This window comes from Somniosus microcephalus, chromosome 15, assembly GCF_052327205.1.
Source record: "Somniosus microcephalus isolate GS21.2 chromosome 15, FLI_Smic_1.0, whole genome shotgun sequence".
NCBI lineage: Eukaryota > Metazoa > Chordata > Chondrichthyes > Squaliformes > Somniosidae > Somniosus > Somniosus microcephalus.
The window spans coordinates 75,344,970-75,361,823 of record NC_141001.1 but is presented as its reverse complement, the minus strand read 5'-3'; the positions used below and the strand labels follow the sequence as shown (position 1 = coordinate 75,361,823).

The window sequence follows — 16,854 nt, the reverse complement described above, 5'->3', positions numbered from 1 at the left end:
GTGGAAGGGAAGGAAACTGTAAGAAACACAGAGACTGTAAGAATGGGCTCTGAACATGAGCTTGGGAGCATCAAGGCACAACTTCTTCGAGCGCTTGAAACCAAAGTACAAGAGGAAAGGAAGGTGAAAGCATTGGAGGGCAAGGTGGATGAAATGGTGAAGACTCTGATCCACAGAGTCCCCGCGGAAGAGTTAACGGTCAGCCAACTCCTTCACATGCTGAGAGACAAGACTCCACAATGGGAACACGAGCTTCAATCTGCAAAGGGAAGGAATTCGGAGCTCCCAAAAGTTACAGAAATAACTGAGGTGGCAACACAGATTTTGTATTACAGTTTACTCTATGAAGAGTTCGTTGAATCACGTCAATGTGAACAGAAGAATGTTGAAACAGCTGCTTCAGTAGAAGGATTAAATAGCCTGATACCGCAATCCCCGGTGGAAGGGAAGGTATTGAACTCACAAATGAGGTCAATAGTGAAGGAATGGCAGACAACCCAGGAAGAGCGGGATGAATATGAATGCATGAAGAAGTCTTTTCAAGAAAGATGTCTAGGGAAGGAACCGACGGGTGAGGAGGAAGAAGAAGGCTCTCTCGCTGGCCTAACTCAGGACGAACCCGAATATTACCATGACCTGTTGAGTGACACTGAATATTACGAGGATGTGGTCTGCCCAGCTTGTGATGAAAACTCCCAAAGTGCTGAAATCCGGAGGAAGCACTTAAGGTCTAAGGAACATAGAGAGTTGGTGGCGCTACAGCTGGCAGCCGAGAAAGGAGCTCCGAGAGTTTCAAAAAGGCAGAAAAGAAAAAGAAGAAGCAGAAGATAATAACTGTCTAAAATATTAGCACTTCTACCATCTCAGGCGGAACACTACGAAAGGAGCTAAATTAGTTGAAAAACTGGAAAATGTCAAGACAGCCAGTTGGTTGTAAAAGTCCGCACTGCTGGTTCAACAGGACGAAAGTTCAAGCTGCTACGTCAAGAAAAAGGCTATGGAGGAGTCACGCTAGCCAGGTGAACCGGCTACCCCATAGAAATGTTGTTCGGAACGAGTCAAGATCAGAGACTGAATCTATGAACTGTTTCCGCAGAGACGGAACCTGTGAACTGTTTCCACCGAGATTATATTTGTAAATTGTTTTATATGACATTGACTCCACCGAGATTATAGCTGTAATTTGTTTTATAGGAAGTTGAAGATATGTATGTTTAATGGGGACTCTGTAAGTAATAAGCTAAAAAGGGAGGATTGTAGTGTATGTACCCGTCTACCTTTAAGGGAACTATTGAATGTAACCGTTCACCTTTAAGGGAACTACTTTAGGTGTGGCACTATTTGTTTGGCTTCTGTATACTGTAATACCGATAGTGACCACACCAGTATATAAGTGTTGTAGCAGGATTTCTGGGGCAGATTCGCCCGGACCTTCGAATAGTAAAGACCTGTTTTGTTTGTTACTTCTGAAGTCTGTGTATTTATTAACTGCACAAACCACAGACTTTACAATCAGCATGCCTATAGAAACCAACCCTACACATACAATTAATGTCACTACACGACAACATGTAAATGAGGAAAGGAGAGGTTTGAGGTGAAATCTTGAGGTACACCAAAGGTGACAGGGGCAGGAGGAGAAACCACTGCTGGAAATGTGTTGACTGCTTTGGGACAAGTAGGAATGGCACCATACAACAAGGGCAGTCCCATGAAGGTAAATCATTGAGAAGAGTGACATGATCGACTGTGTGAAAGATCACGAATAAGTGAAGGAGAACAAAGAGGGATAATGCATTGCAGTCACAAAGAGTATTATTGGTGACTTTGGTGAGGGTTATATCGGTGCTCTGGATGGGGAGGAATGCCACTGAAGTGATTCCAATAGAGCTGTGAGAGAGGTGAACACCAAATTGGGAGACAATGACACATTCAAGGATTTTGGAGAGGAAGGAGATGTTGGAAATTAGATAGTAATTGAAGTGGACAGAGGAATTGAGGGTGGGAGTTCTGAGGAGGAAGCTGATGACAACAGGTTTGAAGGAGAGGAGAAAGGTGCTTGAGCAATGAAAAAAATAGAATTGCAATGTCATGAGAATAGGAAAGGTAATTGAGGAGCCAAAGATTGGGTGGGAAGAGGATCGAGGGAATAGGAGGTGAGTCACAGAAGAGATTATCTTGGAGAGGCCAGATAGGGAGAAGAAAGAAAAAGTATAGGATAATACAGTGCTTTGGGGATGGATGAGTATGGGTTTGAGGTTCGGTTACACATAGGGGTGAGGAGAGAAGGAGGTGACGGCAGAAACAGTTGTGTAGACGATCTCAATTTTGGAGGCAAGGCAGCCCATGAGTTCCTCACACTTAGTATTTGTGGTACGAGTGGAAGGACCAGGGGAGTAGGGTCAGAGAAGGCCGCTTGCCTTGAGAAAATGAATCTGAGATTGTCCGTACCCTCCAGGATGATCCTGGAATGCTAACTCACCAACTTCTGTTTTTGCAGAACTGTGGCATCCTCGGCTTCTTTTGTAAACTTGTGACTTTTGCCCAGAGCTTGAAGTGCCTTAAAATGGAATATACAGATTAGTGAAACATTTATTGAGTTTTTTAAAACTTATTTTTACACTTTTTATTTTTTCTTCTTTTATGCAATTCCTCCCATTCCAAGTAGCTTTCACTGGCCTCCTCTGAGCCACAGCTTTGGACAAGGAGAAGGAGAGTGCCTGACCTCATCAATGGCATTCCATTGACCAACCAACATGAGACATACTTGCTTTCTGTCCTCAAGTACTGCAGACAGGCACTTCGCTTCTCCCCAGGTGAGAATACCACCAAATAATATGACTGATTCCATCCTTAATTAGTTTACTCATATGTTTTAAAAAGCTTACAACATATAGGTCACAAATTACTTCTTAGATATTTTCCTTGCTCTTGCTACTCTTAATGTCTCATCCAATATGTCTGGCATTTACATTTCTAACATTTACATTTCTTGGAATATTTTATGGAACATTTTTCCATTTGAACATTCAAGCTTAAATTTTCCAATCAGCACTGCCTGTTTTACTGGTATAAATTGGGCGGGCAGGATTGGAAAATGGGCCAGCGCCTCATTCTGCCTGAGCCCCACTCGCTTTAGTGCCCATTCAATTTTCCACCAACATTTCCGGTGGCAAGGGAAATGCCTAATTCAGGCAGCAGCTTCATTTGAATAATAATTATGGGGCATGTATGTCCTGTTCTCCATTTCTCAACATTCTGTCAGGCAGGACATTAATTATCCCCATATTGAGCTGGGTTTCCAGGGTTTCTAGGTAATGGTAAATATATGGAAGTTCATTTACTCTCATCTGTGAAGTGCTTTGGGACATCCTGAAGACTTGAAGGAAGTTATATACATGCAAGTTTTTTTTAGCCTGCCAATCATCTCAGCTGAAGGACAGCACCGCATTGGAATATCAGCCTAGATTAGCATTTAACAAGAACAACTTGCATTTATATAGCACCTTCATCCCAAAACATTTCACAGAAGCATAAAGAAAATATATGGATGCCAAGCCAAAGCGGGAGTAATTAAGATGGGTGACCAAAAGCTTGGTCAAAGAAGTGTGCTTTAAGGAGTTTTTTAAAGAAGGAGAGGGAGATGGAGGGGTTCAGGGAGGAGATTCCAGAAACTAGGCAGGTGAAGGCATTTAGTTTCTCCCCTGGGTGAGTTTACCACCAAATAATATGACTGATTCCATCCTTAATTCGTTTGCTCATATGTTTACACAAGAGGACAGTCAGGAATGGAGAGTATGGGAGAGAGAGGTTGTAGGCTGGAGGAAGTTACAGAGGCAGGGAGAGACATGGTCATGTGGTGATTTAATCATGAGAATAAGAATTTTAAACTTGAGGCGTTGAGTCAGTGAGGGCAAGAGTAATGGGCAAGCAGGACTTGATGCAAGATAGGATGCTGGCAGCAGAGTTTTGGATAAGTTGAGCTTTATGGAGGCGGGAAGATGGTAGGTCAGCCAGAACGCTGAGTAATCAAGTCTGGAGGTGACAAAGGCAGGTGAAGATTTAGCGGCGAATGTGCTGAGGTAGGGGTAGCTTTTCAGCTCTGATATGTGGCTCAATTCAACAACCTTCCGACCTAGAGCTGGCAGCCAAATAATGGTGCAAAGTTCAGGGAGATATGAAAAAAGGGAAGAGAGGAATTACAAAATAATTTACCAAACAAAGAAAACAATTAGTTAAGAATTATATATAGAGATCACAATTGTGCAATCAGTGCTTTACTTACTTTCATCAATATGATGCTCTTTGTCCACAGAATTACTCACTTGAGACACCTCTGTTAAAGGAAGTAATGCAACAAATGTAATATATGTTTTCTAATTACTTTTTTGTGTGAATTTTATGCTCATCGAGGTTAGGGATGTTAGTGCTGGAGATTGGAATCGTTTCTATTTTGAGCATCCAGTGTTAGCTTCAAGCATTCCCACATCAGATCTAGTATACTGTAGTTAGATGAGAGTAAAGCTCTCTCTGCTTGGCTCCAACCATGTGCCTCAGCCTCAACTTCACACCAGAAACCAAACCGCACCAGTATTCGTTTACCATTCCCCACAACGGCTGTCCTGCAGTGCTCAGACTGTAATTGGCAATTTAATGCGAATCAATGGAAAATTGGGGCACTTTTGGTTTGTGGCCCATGCCCACCAGGAACTTGTTACATGTTGTATCTTTACATCCAGAGGCGACTGTCACTCCAACATCCTGGGTTGGATTACAACCCAGGTGCCGGAGGTAATAGACCAGTGTTTTAATTAAAGCTTTAGGTAGTAAATGTCTTTATAGCTCCAGTATCCCATAATTAAATACTTTTTGATCAATCACAAATTACTAATGGTAACATTGTAACCTTTTTTGTTGATAGTTTAATCATATATTTTTATTTAAATTGCAGAATGGACAAACTGGACACATTCCCACACTCAGCAATACGTCAACACATTTGCATACAATCGACAGTGAAAGTTTAGTGCTTTGAACAAAGTAATGAATCTGTCAGTTTGAAGTGTTCTCATGAGAATTTGATCTCAGAGTCATGATACAATGATATGAGGACCAGAGGAATGTGTCTTGCACAAATACAATCAAAGCCATTGTCTGCAGATTAACATGGCATTGACAACAGGTCCTGAAAATATCTTTGCCCTTGCTGCTAAAGTGGCAAACACAAGGCTTGAAGAGTGATTCCCATTTGTACTGCAATCAGTACAGAAATCAGTAAACGTTACTGAGAAGCAGTGACCTAAAAAAAAAATTGGCAGCATGGTACAGAAATTTTTTTAATGTGAAATTTGAATGTCAGATGTTATGGGGAACCTTCTGTTGTATTGATGTGAGCAGAAGCATTGTGCATATCTCCCGCTTTGCCTGATGTGTGTTGTGGTTTTCCTGTGGTAACCTTCCAGGTGACTGGGTTGAACATCGGAGAATCGTTTTTCTCCAATTTTCTCCCCAATCTGCTAAAATATTGCTGCTAAAAGATTGCTGGCCTACAAAGGCGCAGCAATTTTTCAGCGCTTCAACTTGGTGGCCTTTCTTCAAGTGCGACTCGACATGGTGAGGCTCAGCTGGCTGCTCAACCATGCTGGGGCGGGGATGGGGCATCACAGCTGAGCTCATTTCTGTCCTCACTTGACATCCACACAAGCACACTTTCCAGCAGGGTCACTGTATAGTGATCAGAATCAGGAACCTGACCTTATTTTTCTCCTGACATGCCAGGGATCATTAAACATAGAAACATAGAAGATAGGAGCAGGAGTAGGCCATTCGGCCCCACGAGCCTGCTCCGCCATTCAATGCGATCATGGCTGATCATCCAAATTCAGTACCCTGTCCCTGCTTTCTCCCCATATCCCTTGATCCCTTTAGCCTTAAGAAATATATCCAACTCCTTCTTGAATATATTTAATGAATTGGCCTCCATTGCCTTCTGTGGTAGAGAGTTCCACAGGTTCACCACTCTCTGGGTGAAGAAATTCCTCCTCATCTCTGTCCTAAATGACTTACCCCTTATCCTTAGACAGTGACCCCTGGTTCTGGACTCCCCGGCCATCGGGAACATCCTTCCTGCATCTAGTCTGTCTAGTCCTGTTAGAATTTTATAAGTTTCAATGAGATCCCCTCTCATTCTTCTAAACTCCAGAGAGTATAAGCCCAATTAAGGTCAATTGTAGTTCCCCATCATCACCGTGGTTATGATCAGCTAATGTAGCATAAACCAAGGATTGAAGCTGTGACATTCTGGTCTGCGTAGCTCAGTATCACACCCGGCAGTGTACTTGCCCACTGAGTTACTGAACGAGCCAAGAGAGCAGGCTTTTTCTCATTTTTTTTATCATGGCTGTCAATTTTGTTTTTTACTAACTGTCGAACTTCATGTAAATCAAAGGCGAAAGCTCTAACCTCTGCCTTTTATTTGGTGCAGAATATTGTGAAGGATCTCTCCATAATTCCCAGCTGCGCTGATAAACTGCTGTTGAGTCATGTTGCAAAGCTGACTGCCATTAATATTGAACTCAGCAAAGGAAATGAAGTTTGCATCTAGTTTATACTGATCACAGCAGAACTGTAGCCATTCCCAAACCTGCCAATTACTCCACTGTTCAGGAACACTTGAGGTCCAGGATACATCAGAAACTGAAACAAATCACAGCTTTATCTTAACACATATCAGTTAAATGCAAATATACCAAAATCCTACTTAGAGGCATTCTTAACCATCATCATTTACACAGAGTACCAAAAACACTGTTTTACTTGCCCCTCCCCCTGCTGGTAACTACAAAATCATGAAATAATATATATAATTTTGTCCCAATCTGCTACTCAGTTATCGTTTAGGCTTAGGGTAAAAATTAAAATTAGATAGATGAAGTAGAATTTTGGAGAAATAACAACAGAAAATGCTGGAAAAACTCAGCAAGTCAGGCAACATCCGTGGAGAGAAATTTGAGTTGACGTTTCGGGTTTGACCCTTCTTCAAAACTGGAGAGAAAAGGAACTAGATTGAAGGCGGGGCTGCGAACGGACAAAAGAATAAAAGAACCAAAAGAGCTTGTCTTCTCCTACAGGCTAATTGGAAGAGTCTCTGGAATTTACTTTCCCTCCAGATAATCCTCTTTTACACATTTAGGTAACATTTGTAAAAGGTCGGCCTGACAATCGTCTAAACATTAAAAAAGGACTAAATTGATCTTACTTCTATGGTCCTCTTGGTAGGAGAATTCCAAATGTCCATAAAGAAATGGTGAGGTCAAAGGGCTGAAAAGAGTTAGGTCTGTTGAGTAGCTGTAGTAACCAAAATAGTCTAACATGATGCTGTAAAATGTAATTAAACAGGTTAATTTCTGTACACCAAATAGTTTTTCTTTACCGAAAAGATATAAAAGCCAAGAAATTATTGTAGGCAATGGCAGCAGACAATGCTTAACCCATTTCTGTAACATTCCACTGTCCACTATTTTGGTGGGGTAACTCATTTAAGATAAATCGCTTCATGCCTGCTTTAAAATAACAGTGAAATATCATACAAATATGTTAAGCGTTGATCTGGTAATATCAGCCCCTCCCTCTCCCAATCATTTCCCACCTCTCTTGATCACCCCATCCCCCCCAATCTCTTTCCCCCAATCCCAATTGCCCCCTTCCCTCTCCTGACCGCCTCCCTCCCCCGATCGCTGCCCCCACCTCTCTCAGAGCCTAAATGAGAATTGAAATCCTATTTGCTGGCGCGCTGCCTTGGAGAGTCCAGCAGGCGCCTGCAGTTCGCTGGTCTCATGTAAATGAGGCCCAATATTGGGTGTGCTTCGCCGCTACCCGTTCCAGGCAGTGATCGTTCCCTGCACCTAGTTCGCACCAGTAGTCCGATGCAAAACAATGTTTAGGTCATAATGTGTTCTATGACAGTGTTTCTCAAAATGGGGTCCTGGGGTCCGTAGAGACTTTCCAGGTGGTCTGCGACGAAGGCGGCCGGATGTAATTTCAAGCCTGCTCCTCTTTACAAAACCGACACTGATTCAGCTCTTGCGAATTATTCTCAACGCCTGGGCCTGCCTCCTCACAGAGGTCCACAGCTCTCACTCACTTTGCAACGAGTGCTCCCTGCCGGTCGAGCCCATTCCTCTCCCTGGCACCGCGACCCTGCGCCCTCCTCCCGACACGTGATCAGAGCACCTGCGGGGGCCCGTCAAACACGTGCCTGAACATGTTCACGCAAACACATACAATCCCACAGTGCAGCTGTTACAGAACATGCCAGTGGAACGGTATGGCTGTGAATCATGCTTCCAGCAGCATCCCAGCATGTGCACGGGTGCTCGTGCCCTCACTCACCTTGGCCAGCCTGCTGACGCCTTTAAAAATTGTCCAGCACTAAGTGGCTAATAGTGGCCATCTGTTGCTGTGCAGTACCCAGAATTGGTGTGAGAAGCAGGTATACCCATCTCACTGATATCTGTAAGTAAATACCTCTTCTTAAAAGCATTAGTAAAACACTCTTTACATGCAGCACTTTCATATTATGAGTACTATATAATATTATAATTTAGATGGGGGAATCCATGATTACTAATCAATTTGAAAAGGGGTCCTTCAACCAAAAATGTTTGAGAAGCACTGTTCTTATGACATTACTTTCTACATTGTTTTAATACATGCCTTAATCCATTTACTTTAAATGAGTTAAACCGTCTGCTAAAACAGCAGGCAAAGGAATCATAGACAAACCAAATTCTGATGGTAATAAAAACAGAAAATGCTGAAAATACTCAGCAGGTCAGGCAGCATCTGTGGAGCGAGAAAACAGAGCTAACGTTTCAGGTCGATGACCCTTCATCAGAACTGGAAAAAGCTGGAGATCGAATAGGTTTTTAAGCAAGTGCAGGGGCAAATTCTGATGGTGCCTCTGGAAAGGCAGGAATCTGCTTTGTTCTGGAATCCTCTCAAACTAGACAGAGTAGACAGAGAGAAACTGTTCCCATTGGCGAAAGGGCCGAGAACCAGAGGACACAGATTTAAGGTGATTGGCAAAAGAACCAAAGGCAACATGAGGAAAAAAAATTTTACTCAGCGAGTGGTTAGGATCTGGAATGCACTGCCTGAAAGAGTGGTGGAGGCAGACTCAATCGTGGCTTTCAAAAGGGAATTGGATAAGTACCTGAAAGAAAAAGGGCTACGGGGAAAGGGCGGGGGGGATGGGACCTGCCAAAGTGCTCTTGCAGAGGGCCGGCATGGGCTTGACGGGCCAAATGGCCTCCTTATTTGCTGTAACAATTCTATGATTCTATGATTCTATTGTCTAGACTCAAGTCTCAGTGCCTAGTCAGCTTTTGTTTTGCAACTTCTTTAATTTAGAAGTTTGTTACATTCCTACACTAGAAATAATATATTTATACAAAAACAGTCTACTCACTCATAACCGAATATACATCCAGAATAGACAGCAACTCCACACAGACTTATAGAATAGTAATGTCTCACAGCAAGATAAGAATTGTGTTGCTGAATTTTTGATCATTATATATATAAAACAAACACACCCTCTTTGAGGTCACAGAGTAATCTGTTATTATGCAAAATACTTCATGGAAAAATTCCACACAATTGGAGTGACAGTCTCTCCTGTGTTCTGCCATTATAATGCCTCAGAGGTGTAATTTAATATCTGTGTCTGTGGAACGCAAATGTATAGAGAAATCCTAAGGTGCATTCCATGAATTACTTCAATAATTTGAAAGTTTATTGTCCTAAATGTTCACTCTCCCAATTATACTATAGTTATACCCAATGTAAGAGAGATAAGTGATGTGTCAGCTGTGGCTCAGTTGGTAGCACACTTGCCTCTAAATAGTTATGAAGGTTGTGGGTTCAAGTCCCACTCCAGGAACTTTGAGCACATAAAACTAGGCTGACACTCCAGTGCAGTGCTGCATTGTTGGAGGTTCTGGTCTTTCAGATGAGATGTTAAACTGAGGCCCTGTCTGCTCTCTCAGGAGGATGTAAAAGATCCCATGGTGCTATTTCGAAGGGGAGTTATCCCTGGTGTCACTAGCCAACATTTAACCCTCAATTAACAAAAACAGTTTATCTGGTCATTATCACATTGCTGTTTGTGGGAGATTGCTGTGTGCAAATTGGTTGCTGCGTTTCCCACATTACAACCGTGGCTACACTCCAAAAGTACTTTGTTGGCTGTAAAGCACTTTGAGACGTCTGGTGGTCGTGAAAGATGCTATATAAATGTATGTTTTTCTTTTACATTAGCTAATGGTGGTCAACAGTGCTGTGAGAGAGATCATAATTGGGGTTTACTGGAGACACACATCACTAAAGTGACAATTACAGTAAGTCTTATAATAGAGATATAAAAACAGAAAATGCTGGAAATACTCAGCCAGTCAGGCAGCATCTGTGGAGACAGAAACAGAGTTAATGGGGGTAATTTTTGATACGCTTATCAATTACTTCATAAAAGGTGGTGAGTCGAAGAAGAGATGATGAGTCGAAAGAAGAGATGAATAAGGCTTTTATTAGCTAAGAAGAGACCATGCTTCTTCGTGAGTGACTGAACAAGTCTGAACGAAACCCACACAGTGGTGGGTGGAGTCAGCTGAGGCATGCCTCCATACACAGCGCCACCCAGAGGTGGCAATATACAATACAGTGGTTTACCACATTCACCCCTTGTTTAATGTGAAGTCCGGCGGGGTGAAGGGTACTACAAGTTAAGTCTATCAGGAGGCCTTGTCTGACGTCCTGATCGTCGTGGTGGCGGCGGTGGTGTTGCAGCATCCGACGTCGGGTCTGGTGTCTGGGTGGTTGGCGAAGATTCCTGGGGCTTTGGCATGCCGTCTGCAGGGGTTGGGTTGGGAGGGGTGGTGGGGGATAACAGTGGTAAGGGGGATAACGGTGGTAAGGGGGATAACGGTGGTAATTCAGGGGTACCCGAGGGTGCGAGATCTCGTATGGAGACCGTGTCCTCCCGCCCGTCTGGGTATGTCACCCAGGCATACTGGGGGTTGGCGTGTAGGAGGTGCACCCGCTCGACCAGGGGGTCCGTTTTATGCGTCCTCACGTGCCTCCGCAGTAGGACGGGCCCAGGAGAAGTCAACCATGCCGGTAGCGAGGTTCCCGATGTAGACTTCCGGGGGAAAACGAACATTTTCTCATGAGGGGTCGCATTAGTGGCAGTACAAAGCAGTGACCGAATGGAGTGAAGCGCTGCAGGGAGGACCTCCTGCCAGCGGGAGGTCGGAAGGCCCTTAGATTTTAGTGCTAAGAGGACTGCCTTCCAAACCGTCGCGTTCTCCCTTTCCACCTGGCCGTTCCCCCGGGGGTTGTAACTGGTGGTCCTGCTCGTGGCGATACCTCTTGTTAGCAGGTACTGCCGAAGTTCGTCGCTCATGAACGATGAGCCCCTGTCGCTATGTATATAGCTGGGGAACCCGAACAGAGCGAAGATGTCATTCAGACACTTGATGACCGTGGTACTGGTCATGTCTGGGCAAGGGATGGCAAAGGGGAAACGGGAGTACTCATCAACTATGTTGAGGAAGTACACATTGCGGTCAGCGGAGGGGAGGGGCCCTTTAAAATCGACGCTCAGGCGTTCGAAGGGGCGGGTGGCCTTGATCAGGCTTGCTCTGTCCGGCCTATAGAAGTGCGGTTTGCACTCGGCGCAGATTTGGCAGCTCTTGGTCATGGTCCTGACCTCCTCGATGGAGTAGGGCAGGTTACGGGATTTGATAAAATGGAAAAACCTGGTGACCCCCGGGTGGCAGAGGTCATTGTGGAGGGACTGCAGCCTATCACTCTGCGCGTTGGCGCATGTACCACGTGATAGGGCATCTGGGGGCTCATTGAGTTTCCCTGGCCGATACAAGATATCATAATTGTAGGTGGAGAGTTCGATTCTCCACCTCAAGATCTTGTCGTTCTTGATTTTACCCCTCTGCTTATTATTAAACATAAAAGCTACTGAACGCTGGTCAGTGAGCAGGGTAAATCGTTTCCCGGCCAGGTAATGCCTCCAGTGACGCACCGCTTCTACAATAGCCTGGGCCTCCTTTTCGACGGAGGAGTGTCTCGTCTCGGGGCCCTGGAGGGTCCTTGAGAAAAAGGCCACGGGTCTGCCCGCCTGGTTAAGGGTCGCGGCTAGGGCGAAGTCGGAGGCATCGCTCTCCACTTGGAAGGGGATGGACTCATCCACCGCGTGCATTGCGGCCTTCGCGATATCGTTCTTGATAAGAGTGAAGGCTGCACACGCCTCTGGTGTCAGGGGGAAGGAGGTGGCTTTGATGAGGGGCCTGGCTTTGTCTGCATAGAGGGGCACCCACTGGGCGTAGTAGGAGAAAAACCCCAGGCATCTCTTCAGTGCTTTTTGGCAGTGGGGAAGGGGTAGCTCCATTAGGGGGCGCATTCTGTCGGGGTCGGGCCCGATGACTCCGTTCTCCACCACGCAGCCGAGGATGGCCAGGCGCTTGGTGTGAAACATACATTTTTCCTTATTGTACGTTAGGTTCAGCCGTTGGGCCGTACGGAGGAAATTTGCTAGATTAACGTCGTGGTCCTGCTGGTCGTGGCCGCAGATGGTGACGTTATCCAAATAGGGGAAGGTTGCCCGCAGCGCGTTCTGGTCAACCATTCGGTCCATCTCCCTTTGGAAGACCGAAACCCCGTTGGTGACGCCGAAGGGGACCCTAAGGAAGTGGTAGAGGCGGCCGTTTGCCTCGAAGGCAGTATACTGGCGGTCCTCATGGCGGATGGGCAGCTGGTGGTACGCTGACTTAAGGTCGATGGTGGAGAATACTTTGTATTGCGCAATCTGATTGACCATATCAGATATGCGAGGGAGGGGGTACGCGTCCAGCTGGGTGTACCGGTTTATGGTTTGGCTGTAGTCGATTACCATGCGGCGTTTTGCAGTGGTTTTAACGACTACAACCTGGGCTCGCCAGGGGCTAGTGCTACCTTCGATAATGCCCTCCTTCAAGAGCCGCTCCACCTCAGAGCTGATAAAAGCTCTGTCCCCGGCACAGTACCGCCTGCTTTTGGTAGCGATGGGTTTACAGTCGCGGGTGAGGTTAGCGAACAGGGGAGGGGGGGGACTTTTAATGTGGAAAGGCTGCAGGTGGTTTGCAGCGGGCGATTTAAAAGTTGTTGGTTGCAGACTGTGAGTGGGGGGAGGGGTCCACCGTATGCTAGTGTGACACTCTTAAGGTGGCACTGAAAATCCAACCCTAGCAGGACGGCAGCGCAAAGACGGGGCAGGACTAGCAGTTTAAATTTTTGATATTCAGTGCCCCCTACTGACAGGGTCACCACACAGTAGCCGCTGATGTCCATTGACTGGGACTTGGACGCCATAGAAATGCGATGGTGCGTTGGCAGAATCGTGAGGGAGTGGCTACGTACCGTGTCGGGGTGGACGAAACTCTCTGTGCTCCCGCTGTCGATCAGGCAACTGGTGGCGCGGCCGTTTACCGCGATATCCATCATGGAGCTGGATAGATGGTGAGGGTGGCCTTGATCCAGCGTCACGGAGGCCAGTATGTGGCTTAGTGAGTCACTATAGTCATCCGCCGAGACGGTGGTCGGTTCCGGTGACGAAATGGCGGTTGAGTGCGTTGGATACGATGGCGGCGGATGCCATGCGGCCGGGGGTACACAAAATGGCGGATAAGATGGCTGCTCCCACGGCCCGCACGCTGCGCTGCTGGCTGGCTTCCCCTTGCAGGCGTTAGCGTAATGGCCTTTCTTCCCGCAGCCCGAGCAGGTAGCTGTCTTAGCTGGGCAGTGCGCTCTGGGATGTTTTAACTGGCCACAGAAATAGCATTTTTGGGCCTGGTTACTGGGCATCGAAGCAGTTCTTACCGGAGGCTGCTGTCTCGGTTGGGTCGCTGCAGCGGTTGGTGCCGGGGGCGGCGGTCCCGTGTCCCACGGTTTCGATTGCCATGTCTCGGCGCCGTTACGGGGGTATGCCTCGAGGTTTCGGTGGGCCTCCTCTAACGAGAGCGCAAGGGCAATGGCCGTCTTCAGGTCGGGTTCCTTGCTTTCTAGCAGTCTCTGCCGGGTGTGGTCTGACTGGAGGCCCCTGACGAAGGCATCACAGGCGAGTCCCTGCGCGTGCTCCACAGCCGTTACCGCTTTACAATCGCAGTCTCTGCAGAGTGCCAGTAGCGCCCGTGCAAATGCCCCTACCGATTCTCCCGGTTGCTGCCTGCGGGATCCCAAGAGGTGTCGGGCGTAAATTGTGTTCACTGGGCGCGTATATTGCCCTTTTAGTAGCTCGAGGGCCGCCACGTACGTATTAGAGTCCCGGATTAGCATATATACTTGATGGCTCACCTGGGCGGTCAAAATTTTCAGTTTGTGATCCTCCTCTGTAACCTGTGAGATTGCGAGGAAGGATTCAAAGCAGCTCAGCCAGTGTTCAAACTTGGCTGATGCACCCACATCTTGAGGGTCGAGGTCCCGGCGTGGTGGTCTGAGGGCTCTCAGCAATGTCTGCTGTATCCGTTGCTGTTGTTGCTCCTCAGGTGTCGCCATTTAACTTTTAGCTAATAAAATTGATACGCTTATCAATTACTTCATAAAAGGTGGTGAGTCGAAGAAGAGATGATGAGTCGAAAGAAGAGATGAATAAGGCTTTTATTAGCTAAGAAGAGACCATGCTTCTTCGTGAGTGACTGAACAAGTCTGAACGAAACCCACACAGTGGTGGGTGGAGTCAGCTGAGGCATGCCTCCATACACAGCGCCACCCAGAGGTGGCAATATACAATACAGTGGTTTACCACAATTTTAACCTAAATAAATGGGTGAGTTGGGGTGTGGGAGTAGTTAAATTATTAAAAATCGGAATCCCAACCCCCAACCTGCCTCCAAACTGCCCACTTGCGGTTTTAACAGAAGTTGGATGGGAGGCGGGATGGGGGCAGGCAGCCAGCCTGCTGCCAGGAGGCAGGCAGCCTATTTAAGTATTATAATTAGGCTGGAAGCCTCTTCTTTAACCTCTATTTTGTCTTTAAGTGTAGCCGGTTGGGTTTTTTACACCTCGTAAAACCCACCAGCTACAGCAAGGTGAGGACTGCTGCATCCAGGAGGTAAGTGCCTTTACACGTCCTGGATACAACGTCCCTGGCTAACCCACCCCCCCTCCCCCCGCCGCGATCGGACAACCCCCTCACGAGGCCTCCGATCACCCCAACCCCAGGCCTGCCCCCCACCAGGCCTCCGATCCCCCATCCCCTCCGGCCCTCCCCGTGCTGCTCCTCCGGCCCCCGATCCTCTTTGGACCCCCCCTATCCTTCCTCCGGCCCCCGATCTTCTGGCCGCTCCCGCCCCACTCCTCCTCTCGATCTTCTTGCCACTCCGGCCCAACCCCTTGATCAGCAACAAATTTAATGATCTCACAAGAAGTGCCAAGGTAAGGTGCCCCTTCACATATTTCTGCACTGCCCTGCAGGACCCTACCTTTGCCTCAGCACTATCAGTCCTCCCCTTCCCCACTTACCATGACTGTTCATAAGTCAGCAGGGAAGTCTTCAATGCACCTCCTTTCTGCTGCTCCTGCCCTCAAAACTACTTCATGAAATTGATGAATATATATAGAACTATGGGAAGAGAGTGGGGCAAAGGGATAGTTTTGGATTGCTCTAGCAAAGAGTCAGAGCCTAACACACTGAGCCAAATTACCTCCTCCTATGCCGTAAAGTTCTATCATTTTATTGGGGTGAATTTCCATAGGGGTTTTCCTGGCCGTCTGCCCTAACTCCAGTGGAAGAGCCATGGAAATCTTGGAAAACCAGCGTGCGCTGTTTCCAGGGATTTGGCGGCTCTTCTGCTGGAATTGCATGGACGAGCGTTTAAATGTACTGATTATGGTCAACCACAGTGAATGGATGTTCTATCCATAACACAACCTGCTCCCCCACCTTTCTGTGGGGGACATCTAACCCAGACCATCACCACCATTCACTCTCTCCATAATTAGTTCCTATTCACTGGCTAGCACCTTAAACCAGGAAGTAAATTTACATTGAATTTATGATCCAATGCTTCCTCTTCTTTGCTCTTTCAATTTAAAATGGTGCCTAGGTCAATAGAACCTGCAGCAAATAAGTGAAGGTGTTATTTCAATTTTTTTTGTTTTAATCTCTCTAGTGAGTTAGCTAATATATTTAAAGAAATAATAATTTTTAAATGGCTCCAAAGTCCAATCCTTTTATCCAATTATGATTGGATTATAACTCTGTCATATAGGAGTGGTAATAGTATTTTTTTTACAGTTGGTGGTTTGTGGATATTGGTATATTTTTCATAGTGATTTAGTGAACTCAAAAATAGTAAAGTCTTTGTTTTCAAAAGATAGGTTGATTGTGTCAGTCAGAGATATCAGTTAATATGCAGCAAAGGTTACATTTTGCCAAATGGTTGCTTCAGTGTTGCTGATACACTGCATGAGGTAGTACTGAGTCATACAGATCAGTAGGTAAATACACTGTACGGAATATTATTGAGCCATACAGACCAGTGGGTAATACACTGCAAGGTGTAGTACTGAGCCACACAGCCCAGTGGATATAATTGGTTAAATTTGCAGATGATACCAAACTAGGATACCAAGTGGAATTGAAGGAGGTAGCCAAACACGATAGAATGAGCTGAACAAAATATGAGAGTGGCCTAAACAATGGCAGAAGAAATTTAATGGAGCCAAGTTTAAAGTATTGCACACAGGAAGGAAATATTGCCAACATACATACTTCATGAATATCACAGAAATCACAGAAGCCCC

General features: G+C 46.1%; 1 protein-coding gene across 1 annotated transcript in view; it reads right to left on the bottom strand.

Annotated features, from left to right (window-relative positions):
- The window catches only part of ehf (ets homologous factor), a 39,507-nt gene extending 29,958 nt beyond the window's left edge, over positions 1 to 9,549 (bottom strand). The window contains 5 exon segments of the mRNA XM_086008073.1: positions 2,483 to 2,560; positions 4,286 to 4,336; positions 6,463 to 6,696; positions 7,259 to 7,377; positions 9,470 to 9,549. Coding sequence (XP_085864199.1) covers positions 2,483 to 2,560; positions 4,286 to 4,336; positions 6,463 to 6,696; positions 7,259 to 7,373 — 478 coding nt within the window. The 5' untranslated portion in view covers positions 7,374 to 7,377; positions 9,470 to 9,549.
- Positions 9,550 to 16,854: the final 7,305 nt, after the last annotated feature.